This window comes from Lontra canadensis, unplaced genomic scaffold, assembly GCF_010015895.1.
Source record: "Lontra canadensis isolate GAN:19392208 unplaced genomic scaffold, GSC_riverotter_1.0 scaffold107, whole genome shotgun sequence".
Lineage (NCBI taxonomy): Eukaryota > Metazoa > Chordata > Mammalia > Carnivora > Mustelidae > Lontra > Lontra canadensis.
Genome location: NW_022631101.1, coordinates 3923650 through 3944157, shown reverse-complemented (window position 1 = coordinate 3944157; position 20508 = coordinate 3923650). Strand labels below are relative to the sequence as shown.

General features: G+C 48.2%; 1 protein-coding gene across 1 annotated transcript; it reads right to left on the bottom strand.

The window, feature by feature from the left end:
* Positions 1-12425: 12425 nt before the first annotated feature.
* DHDH (dihydrodiol dehydrogenase) lies at positions 12426-20224 on the bottom strand. Its single transcript, XM_032838929.1, is given in 8 exon segments — positions 12426-12535; positions 12781-12934; positions 13901-14028; positions 15703-15940; positions 17866-17913; positions 17915-18015; positions 19540-19651; positions 20030-20224. Coding segments are annotated over 8 exon segments (981 nt in total). The 5' UTR covers positions 20120-20224.
* Positions 20225-20508: the final 284 nt, after the last annotated feature.

Sequence of the window (20508 nt, the reverse complement as noted above, 5' to 3'; positions counted from 1 at the left end):
TGTGTCATCTCAGCGTGTAGCAGACAAATGCTATCGTGGGGATCGTTCAGGGCCTTTCCTGTGTACTTAAGAGCTTCCATGAACCAAGCAACATCTTCAGGTCTCAAAGAGGGAACAAAGATGGCTGCTCGGTCGTTATACTAACATAATACAAACCGTGTCCGCCATTGTTTTATATTTGCAAGGTTGGCTGGGTTGGTGATGGTTTTAATAATGCGTCTGTGCATCCAGGCAAAACCCAGAGTACAGTGGCCTGTCTAGCTTGGGGAAAGCTATGGACACAAGTTAGGGCCACAGAGCCACTGGGTCCTGTTAGAAGACAGTCCTGTAGTTCTGGGTTTCTGTAACTACAGCCAAGGTATCTAGGACTGTTGAGTTTTGGAGAGCCATCTTTTGAATGTATAATGGAAGGCAGTCCGCTGTTACTTTGTACGGATGAAGGAAGTCCAAATATAGGGACAGTTTTTCTTTGCAAAGTTTCTGTCACCTCTAAGGCCTTTTTACCCACATCAGTGGCCTGGCATAAAACCCTGTATTCCTTTCCATTTGTTCCTAAGGTCATATCCTTTGATGTCCTTTGCAGTGAATTACAGCTATCTCCTTAGGTAGGTGTGTACAGCCTTAAGAAGAGTAATAATTTCCAGCCCCTATTTGATTGGGGAGTTACAGCTTGATAATAACCCCCCTTTCTTCCAAACTGCTCCATGGACATGTATGACTAGGAAAGCACATCTGGAGTCAGTATCAATATTAAATTTTAAGGCTTTGTCAATCGCAAAGCACCACACATACCCCAAAACCATAAAGTAAGCACCACACATATGCAGCTTTTCTTAGTCTCTTTTCCATAAAACTACTGACATCAGTAAACCAATGGTCATCTGTCTTTTCAATGTGGGCATCTTTAAAATCTGGCTGACTACCATCAGCAAGATCAATAACCTCTTAACAGTTATGCTTTACAGAAGGATGATGATCAGGTCCAAGCATGGGTAGCTGGGTTTAAAGTCTGACAGGTCAAGGGTTATTTCAGGGGGATCTATATAAAGCATAAGTCTGGGGACGCCTGGGTGGCTCAGTGGGTTAAAGCCTCTGCCTTTGGCTCAGGTCATGATCTCAGGGTCCTGGGATCGAGCCCCTCATCGGGCTCTCTGCTTGGCAGGGAGACTGCTTCACTCTCTCTCTCTCTCTGCCTGCCTCTCTGCCTGCTTGTGATCTCTCTCTTGTGTCAAATAAATAAAATCTTAAAAAAAAAAAAAAAGCGTAAGTCTGCCTCCATCATCCATTGGTGGCCTTTGGTTTCAAAGACACTCTGGGCCTGATGTGAAGTCATTACAGTCAGGGACTGTCCCATAGTGAGCTTTGGGGCTCTTTTGTATGTACTTGGCTAACTCCTTTGCTTGCAACTGTACATCAAAAGAGGTGGCTTCTAGGATAAATATGACTGTGAGGGATGAAACAAGAAGACCTCTTTGGGGTAAAGTGTTAATATCCTAATTACAAGGAATCACTGGCAAGTGGGGGAAGACTTAACTAAGAGATAAGGGCATTCCCAAGCACATTATGCAATCTGATCATAAAGAAAGTGGGGTCATCCGTTATTATCTCTGGTAAGTCCACAGTTAACCCCATGGAGTGGGGCATGCTCTGGCTTTTAGGAAAGGATTTTTGTCATCCCAGCCATGTGGAACTGGTCAAAGTGATAGCTGAGTTGTACAACTGTTGGGGAATCTATCCCATTCTCCAGTTGTTTAAGTAATCGTGTGCCCACGAGGGCCTATTATTATCCCCACAGAAGAAAAAGCAGGAAGATTGTCTAAATGAGCTCTTGTGCTTTTCTCTGAAGTTTCCCTCAAGCTGTCTAGCTTAGGTAAATGACAGACATTTGAAGACAGTCAAGGTCTAGAATTTAACATCCACAAAGTGGGTTATTTAAACATAATTCCTTTCTCTAAAATAACCCTCATTTCCAGAGATAGCCGAATAAGGACAAATTTGTTTGCAAAATGAGTCCTATTTTAGCAAACTTGGCCTAATTATTTACATACGCTCAGCAAGAACAGTGAGTGATCATATAGATCTTTTAGCATCTGCTTTGCTGGAACTTTTAAAAAATATATTTTATTTATTTATTTGACAGAGAGAGAGCTCACAAGTAGGCAGAGAGGCAGGCAGAGAGAGAGGGGGAAGCAGGCTCCCCACCGAGCAGAGAGCCCAAACTGGTGCTCAATCCCAGGACCCAGGGATCACGACCTGAGCCGAAGGCAGAGGCTTAACCACTGAGCCACCCAGGTGCCCCTGCTGGAATTTTTTGTAAGGAATCTCTAGGTTGAACTTTTAGTAGCCTCTCCAGACCCAGAAGCCAAGCCAAGCACTTATCACCAGGCATGTTGGCAGTATCTGTAGCTTTGGATGAATTCCTCTTCACGAGGTCCCCAAGGTGTCCTGAAGGTCCTGCACCTGCCAGGAAGTGACATTTGGGCTGCTGGGAACTCTGTAAGCAAGGTACCAGGCCAAGGTTTCTTTCTTTTCTTTTTCTTTTTTTTTTTTTTAAAGATTTTATTTATTTCTTTGACAGAGACAGTTCACAAGTAGGCAGAGAGGAAAGCAGAGAGGAGGAAGCAGGCTCCCTGCTGAGCAGAGAGCCCGATGTGGGACTCGATCCCAGGACCCTGAGATCATGACCTGAGCTGAAGGCAGAGGCTTTAACCCACTGAGCCACCCAGGCGCCCTCAGGCCAAGGTTTCTAAGGGGCTATATGGCTCCACCTTTCACAAAGTCAACCTTAGTTCCTTTAAGCTGTCTGGTCCTATCGGAGTCTATGGATGTCATTCTCAATACAACATTCCAGCCAAAGTCTTGGTAAAATAACCAATGATTCCAACAGTGTCCTCTTACAAGGAGAACAGATTCTTACAGAACTTACGCAAATGACTATGACTGCCATGGAAGAAAGAATACTTACTGAGACCTTTTGAATCTTAGAGGGTACAGGTAGAGATCTGTTCACAAATGAATACTTTATCACGTTTTTATGAGTCATAGCTATCTTAAGAAAAAGAATTCTTAATCTGGAAGAGTGAACATTAGAAAACCAGCAATGTTTCAGACAAGAGCCACAGAATTATAATCATCTTTTTAGTTCATTTAGTCCCATGTTACTGATTCTTGTTCAGTTCGAATGCAGCTTCTAGTTAGTTCTGGAAATTCTTACTCATTTCAGTTCTGATCTTAAAGATACTAAATGCCTGTATTGTCCTACAAGTCTTTTGTATGAACCTCCTTGAAGATGAAACTCATTTTGCAAGATAGTAAGAACAATTACAAATGACAAAAAACAAAAACAAAACAAAAAGACCCCAAAACGGACAGTGTTAATGATTCTGATACGAGAGTTCACTATGATACGACTGACAAGGAAACTCAAGTTCTTCTGACACGTAACACTTCAATAACCAGAGCCAGAAGGTAACATATCACACAAATAAGCCTCATCAGTCAACAAGACTTTGTTCATGATTTAAATCTTGGGGGTGTTTGCTAAAACCTTAGAAACTTTGTGGGGCACCTGGGAGGCTCAGTCGGTTGAGCGTCTCCCTCGTGATCCCAGAGTCCTGGGATGGGGCCCTGCCTGGTGGAGAGCCTGTTTCTCTGCCCCTCTCCCTTGCCCTCGCTCTCTTTCTCTCTGCCTGAAATAAATAAAATCTTTAAACAAAACCCTCAGAAACTTTTAAAGCTCATGCCTAAATGGGATTCAGGATGTTAAAGATCTGATAAAGTGGAAACACAGAAACTGTGTTTTTCTGGGCGGGCAAAAAGGAAGTAACTATTTACATTTTCTTAATCAAGAGCGGACCAACAATTGGAAAAAAACTGTTTGAACCGAGAGAAAGCAGACTTTTCAGTGTTATACCAGTGTACTTTTAAAATCCATTCATTTCAAGGGGCGCCTGGGTGGCTCAGTGGGTTAAAGCCTCTGCCTTCGGCTCAGGTCATGATCCCAGGGTTCTGGGATCAAGCCCCGAATGGGGCTCTCTGCTCAGCAGGGAGCCTGCTTCCTCCTCTCTCTCTCTCTGCCTCCCTCTCTGCCTACTTGTAATCTCTGTCTGTCAAATAAATAAATAAAATCTTAAAAAAAAAATCCATTCATTTCAATCTTAGTCTGTCCTGACCACACCTAAAATTCTATTCTGAAGTTTTCCCTTCCTAAATGTCCTACAACTTTCCTTTGCAATCAGATTTTGTCCCAAGTCATTTCTTTCCAAACAACCAGTCTCGTTTAGGACAAAAGTACCTTCTTTTACCATCAACAAAAATGCATCCCCATTCCTTATATCTTTCTTACATATCTTCTACTTTTTTAGAGTTGTTTCCCTTATTTCCATTAAGTCTTAATCACACTTAGCAGAATTTTGCACTCTTACACACACGGTACTCCCCAACGATGACCAAGTAGTAACCAGTTGTGACCTGTTAAAACAGTGTTCTTTGGATGGCAAAATTAAGCACAAAACGTGTTTACCAACAGATTTAAACATCCTTAGTTTCTTTGCCGTAAGAAGTCAAAAGCACAAAACCTATGTCCAGGTATCAATGATTTAGGACTTTATCTGATTTGGGAAAGACCCAAATGTCCAAAGAATTTCATCCCATTTATCATCCAAGTAAAACCTTCAAGTTTCAGGATACCAAAGCCTTTGAAATATATTGTAGCAATTAACCATGAAAACTACGATGAGAAAGACAATTCATCATCATTTCAAGTCATCTTTTTACTAACAACTGGCAACAGAGATAACACGAGTTTCTTTGACCTTCAGTAAACCTTGACAGAGTAAGAGTTTCACGTTTACTGCTGGTAACTTGAAAGAGACATTGTCTATCTTTTTTTTTTTTTTTTAAGATTTTATGTATTTATTTGACAGAGATCACAAGCAGGCAGAGAGGCAGGTGGGGGGCGGGGCACGCTCCCCGCTGAGCAGAGCGCCTGATTCGGGGCTCCATCCCAGGACCCTGGGATCATGACCTGAGCCGAAGGCAGAGGCTTAACCCACCGAGCCACCTAGGTGCCCCAAGACATGCCTATCTTAATTAAAACAACCAACTTAACTTAGTCTAAATACTGAATTATCCTCCCCGTTGTCAGTTTTTAGCTGAGACATGGGTGGGGAAATCTGGACTAGGCCGTATTAAGTCCAAGAGGTGCTCTTCTCACTCCTGGACAGTGAGGGTAAGAGGAGGAGCCAACAGTTCTGGAAGCATCGAGGATGGTCTAGAAGCCAGGTTTACAGGCCGCACCCAAGGTGGTACAGAAACGGGAGAAGAGGCAAAGTGCTGGCAGAAGACAGAGGGAAAAGTGTCCCCCGTCCTAGAGCTCCTCAGCTCCAACAGAGAAGCAGATACCATGTTTCACTGCCAACAAGAGGGGAACAGGCAGTCCATGTCCGGCCGGAGAACACAGGGAATTTCCCAAAACAAAGGGAGTTTCAGCAGGTGCCTGGGAATATTCCTTGAAGTCCCCGTCCCGAGGGAGACTAAACACAGTTGGCTCCAGTTATCCCCATTAACCTGGGAAATGAGTGAGGGAGAAGCCCCCACATCTGTTAGGAGGAACAGAGAGGAGGAGAGTCAGGGTCCCCTTTGCTAGGGAGGGTCTGCATTTCCCTCCAGCAACCTGGGGACACCTGGGTGGCTCAGTTTTTAAGCATCTGCCTTTGGCTCGGGTCATGATTCCGGGGTCCTGGGATCGAGCCCCACACTGAGCCCCACATCGGGCTCCTTGCTCAGCGGGAAGCCTGCTTCTCCCTCTCCCACTCTCCCTCCAGCAGCCTGGGTTTATTCGGAGGAGGTTTATTTAGATAATTATCACCCGATATGTCAGGAGGGAGTTTACTAGCCGACCCGTTCTGCCCTATTTCCTACAAAAGAGATCTCTCTGACAGATCCCACTGAGGCTATGCGGTGTTACAGGAGCTCCGTCCTTTCCTCAGTTTTGCAATCCGAATTGTTTCCAGTGGGTTGAAGACACCCCAAGGGAAAGTTCTTGGGAACCAAAGGAGAAGCCTACAGAGACCATGCTTCCAGAAAAGTAAAAAATCTCCATTATCACAGCCCCACCACCCCCACTCCTACATAGCGTCCCACGCAGGGTTATGTCAGAAGTTCCCGTGTGTCAAAAGTGACCTGAGGCATCCCTCAAGCAAGATATCACTATTAATTGCAATCTGGCCTTCCCATGAAGGCATTCCGCCCTAAAAGGCCCATAGGAGGGATGCCGGCATCCCAGGCTGCCAATGGGTGCCTGGTCAAGGGACCCAAACACCCATGCCGTGCTATCGTATGTCCCTGGAGGCTGCGTACTGCCCTGCCATTTTAACCCATGGAAAATACTAGAAAAGTTTTACAAGGGGAAAAGACCCAATTTAGTAGTTTTAAGTAGTTAGTAGAGAACGTTGACGGAAAACAGTAAAGACCGACATCCACCATGGTCTAAGCGACATTCCAACATACGCTGTCCTTTCAGCCAACTTCCCTAGGAAATGGTCCCTGGTTGGGTTTTAATTCCATCAGGTACTGGTTTCGGCAGGATTCCAGTGGCCGTCGCTCGGCCAGAAGCCGCTGGACCAGGGACATGGAGGGGATTGCGTTAGATCAGTCAGGAGGAAACCTCACATGGGCGTCTTAACACTGGCAGCTGTCCTGATGACTCAGGTGGCTGTCCCATGCCCAAGACAGATAACTTTGTATTAAGGACAGGAATGAAGAGAGGGCATCAAGTTTCTGGGTCTTATTACCATCCTGGCCAGGGTACTAACTTCCAGTGAAAAGGCAGACTTTCTCCTCCCCGTACAGAAGCCACAGGCTAGAGGATAGCGACCTGAGCAACTGGCAGGGAAACGTTCCAGTAAGACCGTACTCCTTGAAAGACCCCTGAAATGAGACTGAAGGAAGAGGAGAGAAAGTACTCACCAAGTTTGCACTGAAGCTCAGAGTTCATATGAAAAAAAGGTTCAAAGTCCCTTCATGGTCGCCAGATGTTGTTAGCAAGACCTTAGGGTTAGGGTTTGAAGCCGATGGCCCAGAAAGAGTTCTTCAGACATCTTTGGTGCAAAAAGGTCACCAGCAAGGGGAGAAGACCCCTGGGGAGAAAGTGCTCCACTAGAGTCACAAGGAGTGGCCCGTTATAAACCTACAAGTTGGGAGGGGGAGGTAGGAAAAAAGGAGTTTTCAAAAGAACTTTCATATGCTAAAGAGGACCTACAAGATACCTGAGGCTTCGCCATTGTCAAGTTCAGGTTGTTTTTCCCTCTAACAAGGCGTTAACATTAAGATAGTTGGGAGATTCCTGGAAGAGTGTCACATGTGTCCCATGGCAGGGGGGGAGGTAGGGGGGGTAGTGGAGAATGGGAGGGGTGGGGGGGTGGTTACAGGGTGTTGGCTTCTGCTTTGCGCTCAGCCAGTGTTCTGTTCCCTTCTCTCCCCTTACCAGTGTCCTGATTACGACCTCACGAGAGACACTGAACCTGAAGCACCGAGCCAAGCCACGTGTGGATTTCCAACCTCCAGGAATTGTGTGAGATAATATTTATTGCTGTTTTAAGCCTGAACGTTTGGGAGCGATTCATTTCACAGCGATAGATGACTAAGTCATCTCAGACAATAAAGGCCTATTTACAGATGAGGAAACTGAGGCCCAGAGAAGGAGCTGAACTTTCTAGAGTTGCACAGGAGTTCTCATGGGTGCTCTCAGGTGTCCGGCTTGACAGCTGTGTCATTTAGACAAGAGCTTTCTTACTCAGCCCCACTCATAGGTCCCAGCCTCTTCCATGTCCTCCCAGCCTCCAGTCCCTCCCCTCTAGTCCATCCCCCCCACACAGACTTAGAAGGGTCTTACTATATACCCAGAGCTGACCGTGGCCTTCCCCTGCTCCCAGCCCTCCCATGGCTCCCTGGTAATGAAAAATCTCTTACACGTTTATAAAAAATATTTATTTATTTATTTCAGAGAGCGGGGGGAGAGAAATAGCATGGGCAGAGGGAGGCAGAGGGAGAGTCTTCAAGCAGATGCTCCACGGAGCAGGGAATCCAACACAGGGCTCCATCCTAGAACCCTGATATCATGACCTGAGCTGAAACTAAGAGCTGCTTAACTGACCAAGCCACCCAGGTGCCCCTCTCTTACACGTTATTACAAGACAATGAAGCTGGGGCACCTGGGTGGTTCAGTCGTTTAAGCATCTGCCTTTGGCTTGGGTCATTATTCTGGGGTCCTGGGATTGAGTCCTGGGTGGGGGCTCTCTGCTCAGCGGGGTGTCTGCCTCTCCTTCTGCCTCTCCCACCCCTGCTTTCTCTCAAATAAATTAATAAAACAAAAAAGGACAATGAAGCTAATAGCATCTGCTATTTACAGTACATCCAAAGAGGAGAGAAACTGGTATTTTAAGACTCTTCTAACAAAGAAAAATATAATGTACAGATATTTATTTTAAAGTTACAGACTTATATTACAAGATGTAAGTGATAGGTGGAATCTGGGTGTGGCTTCCCTGGGGCCCCTGCTTCACATTCTCTTCCAAGGCTATCAAAAAGGGGTCAGCTGGGGTTCTGGTCTCATCCAAAGTTTCAGCTGGGGAAGGATCCATTTCCAAAAAAACTCCTTTTTTCACACAGCTTTTTTTTTTTTTTTTTAAAGATTGTATGGACTTATTTGAGAGAGAGAGAGAGAGAACATGAGCAAAGGGAGTGGGAGAAGGAGAAGCAGAAGCAGACTCCCCTCTGAGCAGGGAGCGTAATGTGGGGCTCAATTCCAGAGTCTCGGGATCATGATCCGAACCAAAGGCAGATGCCCAACCAATTAAGCCACCCAGGCGCCCCCATTTCCAACCATGCTTCCATGGTTATTGGGAAGACTCAGTTCCTGGAGATAGGTTGGACTGTGGCCTCCATTCCTTGCTGGCTGCTGGCCACAGGCTATCCTTACTTCCTTGTCGTGGGACCTCTTCATAAGGAAGCTCACAACACGGCATCACAGTGAGCAAACAGGAGTATAAGGAGGGCTGACGTCCGTCTATTATCACTTAGTCTCAGAAGGGACATCCCAAGCCCCCTGGCCTTTAGCAGATCACTAGATCCAGCACACCCACAGGAAAGGGGAGACACAAGGACATGAAGACCAGGAAGTAGAGGTCACTGAAAGCCACCATAGAAACCAGCACCGGGAGATGAGGAGCCCTTTATGTTGTGGGTGCAAAGTTATTCAGGAGCAGTGGGCCCTGGTGGCTGACCTAGGAAATTTTGCAGGGTGGGCAATACTAGATAGGATTTGGGGATTCTGTTTTGCTTCGACGTACTGAAAATGAATCCATCTCTCATGTTCTAAAAGCTGTGGTATCAGGGGTTCCGGTCAGCTACTGCTGCATAACAAATCATCCCAGAGCTTCACAGCTTCAGACCGCAGGAATCATCTTTTTATCTTGCATAGCCCGTGGGTGATGGAATCAGGAAAGGCTTAGCTGGGCAGTTCCAGCTTGGGGCCGCTCAGTGTTTTTAGTCAGGCGGCAGTGGGGCTCGAACAGTAGAGTACGGGGCGGTCGGAACCCACTGGCTGAGAATCTCCTTCCTCACAGAGTCTCCAGGCTTTCCACATCGCTTCTGTGTGGGTTAGTTCGGGCTTTGTTGTGACTTGGTGGCTTCAGGATGTCTGGGCTTCAGGTATGATGGCTGAAGGTTTCAAGAGTATTTCAGCTCGCAAGGAAGACGTTGCATGGCCTTTCCTGACAACCGCACAAGTCATGGGGGTTGACTTTCTGCCATGTTGCAATGACTATGGCTGAGTCATGAGCACACTCAGTTTCAAGGGAAGAGGAATGAGAGGAACTCCAACGAGAGGGGAAGTGAGTGGGACAGGAGAGATCTCAGGAAAATGCAAGGCAGCCCACTAATTCAGCTTTAGGAAAGGCTAATGTGACAGTGACTTAAACATCAATGAAGCTTATTGACCTATCATGGGAAGTCCAAGAAGATGCCATCGCATGCGATATGAACATAGGGAGGTAAGTTCCAAGGTCAGGGAGTGTGTGTTTAACTTTCTCTGTCAGCTTGGCTGGGCCACAGAGTATCCAGAAATCTGGCCTTATATTTTCTGGGTGTTTCTGTGAGGGTATTTTGGGTGACATTAACATTTACATTGGTGACTTAGTAAAGCAAACTAAAAGTTCCTTCTTGTGGGTGAGCCCATTCAATCAGGGGAAGGCCTGACTAGAACCAAAAGGCAGACCCTCCTCAGAGTAAGAAAGAATTCTTTCTGCCTGACTGCCTCTGAACTGGGACACCAGCCTTCCTCCTGCCTTCGGGCTCACGCTGAAACATCAGTTCTTCTTGCATCTCAAGCTGCAGGCCTCCTGAGGAGACTTGCACCTGGTACTCCAGCCTTTGGACTTGAGACTGGAACTAAACATCAGTTCCCCTGGGTTTCTGGCTTGCCAACTCCCGCTGCAGCCCTCAGGACCTGACCACTTCCATTGTCGTGTCTTTCTTCTAGCTTTCTAGCTTGTGGCTCCACCATCCGCAAACGTGGCTTCTGTCTCATGGTGTAAGACTGACACACCAATGCCCAACAACACATCTCTACTCCAGTATCAGGGAGAGGTTGAAAGGGAGACCATCCTTTTTGCTTAAAAAAGGCCGTAATTCAGACGCTGCAAACATCCCATTGGCCAGCACCTACCCATGTGGCAAGACGTAGTTGCAAGGGATCCTGGGAAATGTAGTCTTTAGCTGAGCAGCCATATGTCCTTCGAATACTTTCCCATCATTTAAGTGAGTGATTACAGTGATGTTAGCCATGTTTGCACACAAAAGATGGAAACCAAGCAAGCAGAGGGCTGAAACCAGTGTAGTGATAGCTGAACAATGTATAAGGGGACTTGGAATAGAAAATAATAGAAAACTCATTTGATTGATGTCTGATCTCTCTTATTTGCTCCAAGTTGGAATTTGTAGTGTAAATCCAATGTATCCATCTCCATCTTCTAGAGCCTGGTAGAGTTGGACTTCCTGGGCTCTCTCTGGCTCGTCAAGGTCGTGTGACTAGCTTTTGCCCATGAATTACAAGAGATTATGTATGTTGTTTATGTGTTAGGGCATTTAAGTTTTGGTACCAAAGCCTCCAGAACTTTCTTTCCTTGGCCACAGTGACTGGCAGGACTCCAGATGCTAGTGGCTCTGTTAGCCTAGATACCAGACGTATACAGACCAGAACCCTCAGCTAATACATAACACCAGTGAGACATACACCTGTTTGCTATGTTGAGATCTGGGGGTTGTTACTGCAACATCACCGAACTTACACAAACTATTACAGAAAAATAGGAAAGTTAGACCTTGATTAGAGCACAGAGTTAACCCTAATTGGCTGATCAGCCACCCACATGTAGCCCCTGACTAACTGCTTGTAATTTTAGTGGGACAGACATCCTAAACCTGCTACACAGAGGGGCCTATGACCCAGGCTTTGCCAATAAGGCCACTGAAACTGAAGGCAAGGGGCGCCTGGGTGGCTCAGTCAGTTAAGCATCTGTCTTTGGCTCAGGTCATGATCCTGGGGTCCTGGGCTATCAACCCCCATACTGAGCAGGGAGCCTGCCTCTCCCTCTCCTGCTTCCTCCCTGCTTGTGCTCTCTCTCACGTTCTTAAAAAAATAAAAAGAAAGAAATGGAAGGGAAATCCCTTCTCTCCCGTTAAAATGACTTTTTGTACCATAATGGAGGCCTGGAGTTTCTAGACACTGGTTTGGAAAAAGCCTGACCTCAAAGCGAAAGGGCCATCCGTTAACATTTGTTGAGAATCTACCCTGCCCCCAGGGGCTGTTCATATACTATCTCATTGAACTCTCACCAGAGGGTGGTCAGTACTGTCTTTTCTTTACTGAGGAGGAGACAGGGGCAGGGAGAGACTGCAGGAAAGTACATTTAGGGACACACCTCCTACCCACAGGCGAGTCCTTGCCCAGGTCACACAGGGTATGGTAGGCAAAACAAGCTCTGCCCACGGGGGTCTGCTCTAAGAGCTTGTGAAAAATGTGGTCTCAGGATACCTGGGTGGCTCAGTCGGTTAAGCTTCCGCCTTCAGCTCAGGTCATGATCCCAGGGTCCTGGGATTGGGTCCCACATCAGGCTCTCTGCTCAGCGGGGAGCCTGCTTCTCCCTCTGCCTGTTGCGCTCTCTCTCTCTCTCTCTCTCTCAAATAAATAAATAAAATCTTTTAAAAAAAATGTGGCTCTGACCCTGTCTTTCTCCCCTTCCCCACATCCTTCTACCAATTTATTCTCTAGTGACCCCTCTGGCAACCGCTTTGCTCCAGCTCCCACCAAACCACCATTGCCACAATCTCTGTGGGAGCCACGCCTTTTTTATTCAGGGCACACATCAGCGTTTGTCTTAGGGGAAGGTGACTCCAATGGCCTTCCTCACTTCTTCAAGGATGTCAGCCAGGAGTTCACTTTCCGCCAGGGGCATCACAGGACTTTCCTTCAGACCTGGGGGAGAGTACAGTTAGGGACCCCTTCTGACTCACACCTTTAAGATCAAAAGAACTACCATTCCCTGAATCCTGTGAGGCACAGTCATACATGGTGCTTCCAGACGGATGCCCCAGGGGGTCCTGGGAATTGTAGTTCTAGACAGCTACTTAGAGAAGCTGAGTGTTAGGGAGCAGCCCGCTTTTCCTACCAGGTTTGCCCCTCCACCCTGCCACCCTCTCACCCATCCTTCACATCCTTACCCTTTCACAAGCACTCCCGGACATGCTTGGCCTCATAAACCATGCCCGCTCCATTTGGAAAATTGAGCTCCTTGCCTGGGGTTGGGCGTAGCGGGAACTCCTTACGCTCTCCCTTCACCACCAGCTCTGTTGGGCACTAGCAGGGCTCGAGGACCTGGTGTGGAGAGAAGAGGTGGCTACCATGGGCTCCAGCCTAAGGATATTCGGGGGGCCTCCCTCTCACACCTGGTGACTGGGAGCTGGTAGGAAGAAGGCTTGTCCCCCTCCTACCCAATGCTGGGGATTTGCTTCTCAGCCACAGAACTGTCACAATAGAAAACTGTCCGTTCACCAATCCAGGGGCAAACCCCTCTCTAACCAGATGCTTAGGCCTCGAGGACGGCTTATCTCTACATGTGTGTGAATCTCCTTTGCAAGGAGGAGACTTAGACAATCCAGCATCTTCTTATTTACTAGGAGACTTGATTTTTTGGCCCTAGAGCCCCCGGAAGCCAACAATATTCCCATTACCAAGTCTAGGCCAAACTGGAGACAGAGATGTGCCCAGGCAAGGTCCAAATTCTTCTGCTAAGAACAGGATTTCTTTCTAGCAACAGAGCCCCAGGAAGCCCAATGAGGCCGATCTTTGGTAATGCCTGGACCCAATCCTGGAAGCAATTCCACAGGCCCCATCGGCCCTCTAAGCATGGTTTATAAGAACTGGTTTCTCCTCAGGCTCAAGGATTTTTTTTTTAGATTTTTTTTTTTTTTTTTTGACAGATCACAAGCAGGCAGAGAGGCAGGCAGAGAGAGAGAGGAGGAGGAGGTAGGCTCCCCGCTGAGCAGAGAGACCGAATGTGGGACTCGATCCCAGGACCCTGGGATCATGACCCGAGCTGAAGGCAGCGGCTTTAACCACTGAGCCACTCAGGCGCCCGGATCAAGGATTTTTGACAGGCCAGGGAATTCACCTTCAGGAAGGAGCCTAGAGGTCCAAACCCATCCCATGGCCTGGTAGTCGAGGATTGATTCCTTAGCAATGCTGGGAGAAAGGCTGATTCAGCCCCTAGCCGGGTCTGGCAACCACAACTGGCCCACTCCTGTTGCGAGGGGCCCAGGTTCCCAGCTCGGTCAGTCGCACCTCACCTGCCATGCCCTTGGTGCCGCTCACTGAGGCCGTGTTGGAGAGCGGAGCACAGATGCTGCAGGTAAAGCTGGCGTGGAGCTCTCCTGGGTACTGGAGGAGCACGGTGACCGTGTCGTCCACACCTGGGGAAGGCACAGGACAGGAGAAGGCCTGGTCTCAAATCCCACCTATGGAACACTGGGGCACCTAGGTGGCTCAGTCATTGGGCATCTGTCTTTTGGCTCAGGTTATGATCCCGGGGTCCTGGGATTGAGCCCCACATCGGGCTCCCTGCTTGGCGGGAAGTCTGCTTCTTCCTCTCCCACTCCCCCTGCTTATGTTCTCTCTCTCGCTGTGTCTCTCTGTCAAATAAATAAAATCTTTAAAAAAAAAGGGGGGGTGGCGCCTGAGTGGTTCAGTGGGTTGGGCCACTCCCTTCAGCTTGGGTCACGATCCTGGGATCGAGTTCCATATCAGGCTCCTTGCTCGGCGGGGAGCGTGCTTCTCTCTCTGCCTCTCCTTGCCACTCTGCCTGCTTGTGCTCTCGCTCTCTCTCTGACAAATAAAAAAATAAAATCTTAAAAAAAAAAAAAAGGAGACATCGTCTCTAACACAGCAGTGAAAAAAGAATGAGGCACTAAAAACACACGTGCTGGGCACCTGGCTCAGCCGGTTGTGTGTTGGCCTCTTGGTTTCCGCACAGGTCGCAATCCCAGGATCCTGAAATCGAACCCGAAGTCAGGCTCCCTACTCAGCAGGGAATCGGCTTCTCTCCCTCTTGCTTTCCCTCTGCTCCTCCCCCCACAACACATGCTCTCTCCCTCCCCCCCCAAAATAAATAAATATTTAAAAAATTTTAAAAACAACAACAATCACAAAAAAACACATATGCTAAGTGAAAGAAGCAGACCCAAAAGGCTGCGTATTGTCGAATGCCACTTGCGTGAAGTGTCTCATGTCTGGCAAATCCCCAGAGCCAGAGAAGAGATGAGAGTGGCTGTGGAGGGCTCAGGGGTATGGGAGATGGGAGAATAATTCCAGGCCATGGGATTGTACACTTTGAATAAATAAACTGTACGGTATGTGAATTATATCTCAGTAAAGCTGTTACCAAAATCAATGTATGCTGAAAAGAAAGGGGGGTGCACCTGGGTGGCTCAGGCAGTTAGGCATCTGCCTTCGGCTCAGGTCATGACCCCAGGGTCCTGATATCAGGTCCCTCACTGGGCTCCCTGCTCAGCGGAAAACCTGCTTCTCCCTCTCCCTCTTGCTCTGCTTGCTTGTGATCTCTCCCTTTGTCAAATGAATGAATAAAATCTTAAAAGAAAAAAGCTTGCATACTGGGGCCTGCTTTTTACTGGGCTTGAAACTGAGCCCACCATGTGAATGAGGCCACACTAGCCAGATGAAAAAAAAGAGAGAGACTGACTTCATTAACTTTATGACAACCTCAGTTCCCCTTTCTTTCTTTGTCTCTCTTTACTCCCAACGTGGGGCTCGAACTTTCAACCCCAAGATCAAGAGCCCACATGCTCTACTGAATGAGCCAGCCCGGTTCCCTTCTGACCACCTTATTATTGACATTTTACCAGTAACTAGGTTTCAGAGACGTTAAGTGCCTTGGCTAAAACCACACAGCAAATCCCAGGACAGAACCTGCCCACACTCTCCACTCTAATGCTCTTTGACTTTGGGTACGAAGTTCCTATAGCTGTCTAACCTGATTCTTAGGGGCTAGGAGGCTCATCCCTAGTTCAGTGCTCCCAGTGAGGGAGGATCACCCTTATTGTGCTCATACAGTCCAGGATAGACCGTACCTGTTTCATAGAGCCTGCCCATGGCTGAAATCTTCTCGGGCTTCTGCCCACCAAAGACCATGGAGATGAACTGGACACAGATACCAAAGTCCAACAGGGCACCGCCAGCCTGGGCCTTGTCTATGATCTGGGGTATGCCAGTGAGGTCCTTCCCAAATTCTGCCTGAGCCACCCGGAGATCCCCCGACACGGCCGACCTGAGAGCTTCTATAGCAGGAAAGAAGCATGTCCAGATGCCCTGCACACCACAGAGGGGAGAAAGCAGGACAATGGAAAAGGAAGGAAAGACGTCAGAACCCATGAGTTAACCAACCAGTTCCTCTCCCTTCTGGAGCCCCAGCATGAGGGATTCCCCGCTGCTCCCCACTGTCCTCTCAAGAGCCCTCCCTCTCCCTTCAGAGCCTTCATTAGTCCCCAGGTTGTGTCCTGTCCCTGAGTCTCTCTGCCCCTCTCCTCCCCTCTCCATTTCCAGGGCCCCAACTCTGGCCTTGTCCTTTCTAGTTGGACCATTCTTCTAGACTCCCAGTAGTTATGGGCTCAATTGTGTCGCCACCAAATTCAGGGTGAGGTCCTAACCGGCTCCCCTCCGCCCAACCCCAGGATCTCCCAGTGTGGAGATGGGATCTTTAAAGAGGTAATTAGGCTAAAATGAAGTCATTGTGGCAGGCCCTCATCCGACAGGAAGAGATGAGGACACTGACACTGAGGAAGGACCACCTGAGACACAGGGAGAGGAGTGCAATCTCCAAGCCGAGGACGGAGGCCTTAGGAGAAACCAGCACCTTGACTGTGGACTTCCAGCTTCCAGAAGTAGGAGAAAATAAGTCTCTGTTGTTGAAGTCCCCCAGTCTGTGGTGGTACTTTGTTATTGCAGCCCTGGCAACCGAATACAAAGGGTCTCCCCACTCCAGACCACCCTCCACGTGGTCCCAGAGGCAGCTTTCCCACTCCTAGAGTTGGCCCTGTCTCAAATTACTTGCCCCACCCAAGATCACAGAGCTAGGAACCGGTGAGATGGAATCTAGAGTCTCCTCTGACTTTAAAGCCTGTCCAAGGTCAAGTTCAACTAAAGACATGAAATCTGCCCACTCTTATTTTCTGGAAGTCTTAACTCTGCTTTCCCTCTCTGACCCGTTTACCTGGGCACTGTACTTTTCCTTTACGGCTTGGGTCAGTTCCTACCTAAGGGAAACTTCCTTGACTATCCCCCACGCTGGGCTGATGCCTCTGGGTTCTGTCAACTGCCTGGTACTGTATCTACAAAAGTCTGTGCAACTGGGCATCGCGATAGCCCATTTCTGTGACCATGGCCGACCTTGAGCTCATTGAAAACTGAGTCTGTGTCTTAACCCATTACGAATACAGAGTTCCTAGGGTTGGATCTGGAACACAACTGGAGCCAATAAAAGCAAGGAAGCAATAAATTCAGCACTTTGGCACTGCTGAGGCACAGTGAGAACCAGAAGCACCAAGGAACCAGAGTAAATCTGGACTATCTCCTCCTTGTGCATAGAGAACTTTGCAGACTGGGAGCAGTACTGGGCACAAGACAGCTAGCTAGGACATGGGGAAGTAAGAGGCAGCTATTGCTACTATTGGCAGAATCTATGGCAAGGCAGCATCTAAGAACCAGGATACTCCTTAATGTGAAAATAGCTCCTAAAGGTCATTTGGTAGCCATCTTAACTGCTGGTGCTATCTAGCGCCATTGGACAACCATTTTAATTACTGGCACTCTGCAAACTGTCAAAGGTCCCATAGAGGTAGCCATGTCTGATAAGGGCAAAAGCAAAGACAGGTTGACCTTGAGAGTTGGTAAGGTAGAGGTGCCCTGGTCCTTCTGATCAATATCCTTGGAAATCCCCCCAAACTCAGCCTATTGCTGTTCTGTGCCACTTTTTCTCTAAAAAGCTGACAAAATACCACTCAGGGGGCTGATGTTTGCTAAGCAAGGGCTCTCACTCCTGACAGATGTTGCTAGTAGAGTTCATGGCCCAGCTCAACTACATTCTGGAAAACACACCAACAATAGTTCCCTTTGCCACCGTCTTTGTTCTTGACACACCCTTCTGTTGTGTTCCTCCAAAAAAGTCCACTGGCAGCCATGTTTAGTAATGGCACGAAACACTCTGTTGGAGGTTGGAATGTCTCCTTCACCCTCACCTCCATGAGAAAGAGGTCTCAGGATCAGGCTTCGGCAACCGCAGAGTTTTGTGCCCATGGGCTCCTCGCACAGAACGGCCTTGCCCGCTGCCAGGCATAGCAACACTGCAGCCTTGTGCTGGACCTGCTGGGTGCTTATGTAGGCCACCTCTGGATTGGAAGGAAGGAGGGAGAGACATTAGGAGCCCTGGCCACCCCAGACGTCCTAGACCTGCCCCTAATGTCGAGGCCCCACCCCCAACAAGCTAGGAACTGGGGTCCCACCAACCAAGGACGGTCAGTCCCACCCTAGGGGTCAAGCCTCCTGTCCCATTAGGAAGGAGCTAACCATTCTCTCCTGTAACTCATTTTCTTCAGATTATTTCCAACCTTCCAAAATGATCATGAAGTCATTTGTCATGATACCACCAAGAGGCAGATACTGTTATTTCGCCTGTTTTACAAATGAGGAAACTGAGAAGGGCAAGCAGAAGAGGAAAATGCCAGTTCCGGCAGCCTAACTCCAGTCAGGTTGCTGTCCAGCTCTAACGTTCTGCACCCCCCCACCCATCCAGGCCACTCCAGAACATAGGAGCCCAGGCCACACAGCTTACTTAAAGCCAGAACAGGGGTGCCTGGGTGGTTCACTGGGTTAAAGCCTCTGCCTTCAGCTCAGGTCATGATACCAGGGTCCTGGGATCCAGCCCCACATAGGGTTCTCTGCTCAGCGGGGAGTCTGCTTCCCACACCACCCCTCTCTGCTTACTTGTAATATCTGTCTTTACAGATATTATAAATAAATAAATAAATAAAAGGATAATAAGTAATAATTATAATGATTATATTATAATTATAATATAATATATTATAATTATATGATTATTTTATTATAAATTATTATATATAATTATATATTATAAATAAAATTATTATATATAATTATATATAATAAATAAATAAATAAATAAATAAATAAAATCTGGGGCGCCTGGGTGGCTCAGTGGGTTAAAGCCTCTGCCTTCCGCTCGAGTCATGATCCCAGGGTCCTGGGATTGAGCCCCGCATTGGGCTCTCTGCTCGCTGGGGAGCCTGCTTCTCCGACACCCCCCCCCCCCGTGCCTGCCTCTCTGTTTGCTTGTGATCTCTGTCAAATGAATAAATAAAATCTTTTAATAAATAAATAAATAAAATCTTAAAAAAAAAAAAAAAAAGCCCGAACAGGGGTGCCTGGGGTGCGGGGGTGGCCCAGTTGGTTAAGCGTCTGCCTTCGGCTCAGGTCATGATGCCTGGGTTCTGGGATCGAGCCAGTATGGGGTTCCCCGCTCAGTGGGGAGCCTGCTTCTCCCTTTCCCTCTGCAGCTCACCCTGCTTGAGCTCTGCTACGCTCTTTCTCTCTCAAATGAATGAATGAATGAGTGAATGAATAAAATAAATAAAAATCTTAAAAAGAAAAAAAAAAAGTCTTAAGAGGCTCACAAATTCAGGCCCCTTCCAAACCACGGACACCTTGTTAACAAACGCAATTTCTTGCTAGACTGTTAATCGCAGACCCAACTCGTTCCTACAGTTCTGTCCCCCCAGCCCCAGCCCCTTCCAGAAGCACACAGGGTTTGGGCCATCCCGCGGAGCCTTGTTTATCCTACGGGGCAGCCTAGAACCAGCGCCCTGGTGGCTTCGGCTGCATGTGTCACTCACCCACATTCGGGTCTTTGGCCAGCTCCTCATAGGACCCATAGGCCTTGGGGATGTCATGTTTCCTCGAAAACTCCTTCGCCCGGCTCAGGTCTCGGGCTGCTACCGCCACCACCTGGAAGGACGCTAGGGTCAGACTTGGGAGGCTGCGGCAGGTGGATGGGAAGGAGGTGATGGAGAAGGGCCCGGGATAAGAAAAATTACGTCCACCAGGATGCGAAGAGAAGGGGTCCCGGGGGAGGACGTGACGGGGGCTGGATACGGATCCTGGAAAAGAGAGATCTGGCGCAAGCGATTATTAAATCCCCTAATACCTACATTTGTTTTCTTCGCAGTAGTTCAGAACAAACCCCTCCCGAACTTGACGAAAGTCGAATTCACGGGACAGAAGTAGGGAGAAAGGAGTAGGGTACCCTGGCTCCCTCCTCCCTTAGACCCAGGAGTCCCGGTTCCCAGGCCTGCTCTCCCAGAGGATTCCAGAGAGAAGGTGGACCTGGTGCTCGGAGCGAGGCAGCGTTCGCAGCACGGTCGTGAAGTCGCTGGAGATAAAACCGACTGACCCGATGCCCCAGCGCACCGCCATCGCCAAAACCTGGGGTCCCAAGGTCTTGCCACCTGCGCCTAGAAATTAAAAACCTGGTGCCCCGCCCATCCGGGGGCGTGGTCATTCCTCCGCCTCTTGCACCTACGCCACTTCTCATTGGCCACTAGGCCTGCGCACCCCTCCAGTCCGGACGCAAAAGAGAAGGTTATTTAACTCTAGCAGCGCACCATTGGCTCTGCTTTATGAGGGGTGGGACCAGAAATTCTCCCTGAGTCGCCGATGGAGACTTCTAACCACGTGAAATTTTTTTTCCTTTTGCATCTCTACAGGCAACATTGGGGTTGAAGTCCCCACCGACAACAAGAGTTGCACGCTCTACCCACACGCCAGCCAGGCCCTGCAGGACTGGGTGGGGAGGTTTCCTCCCT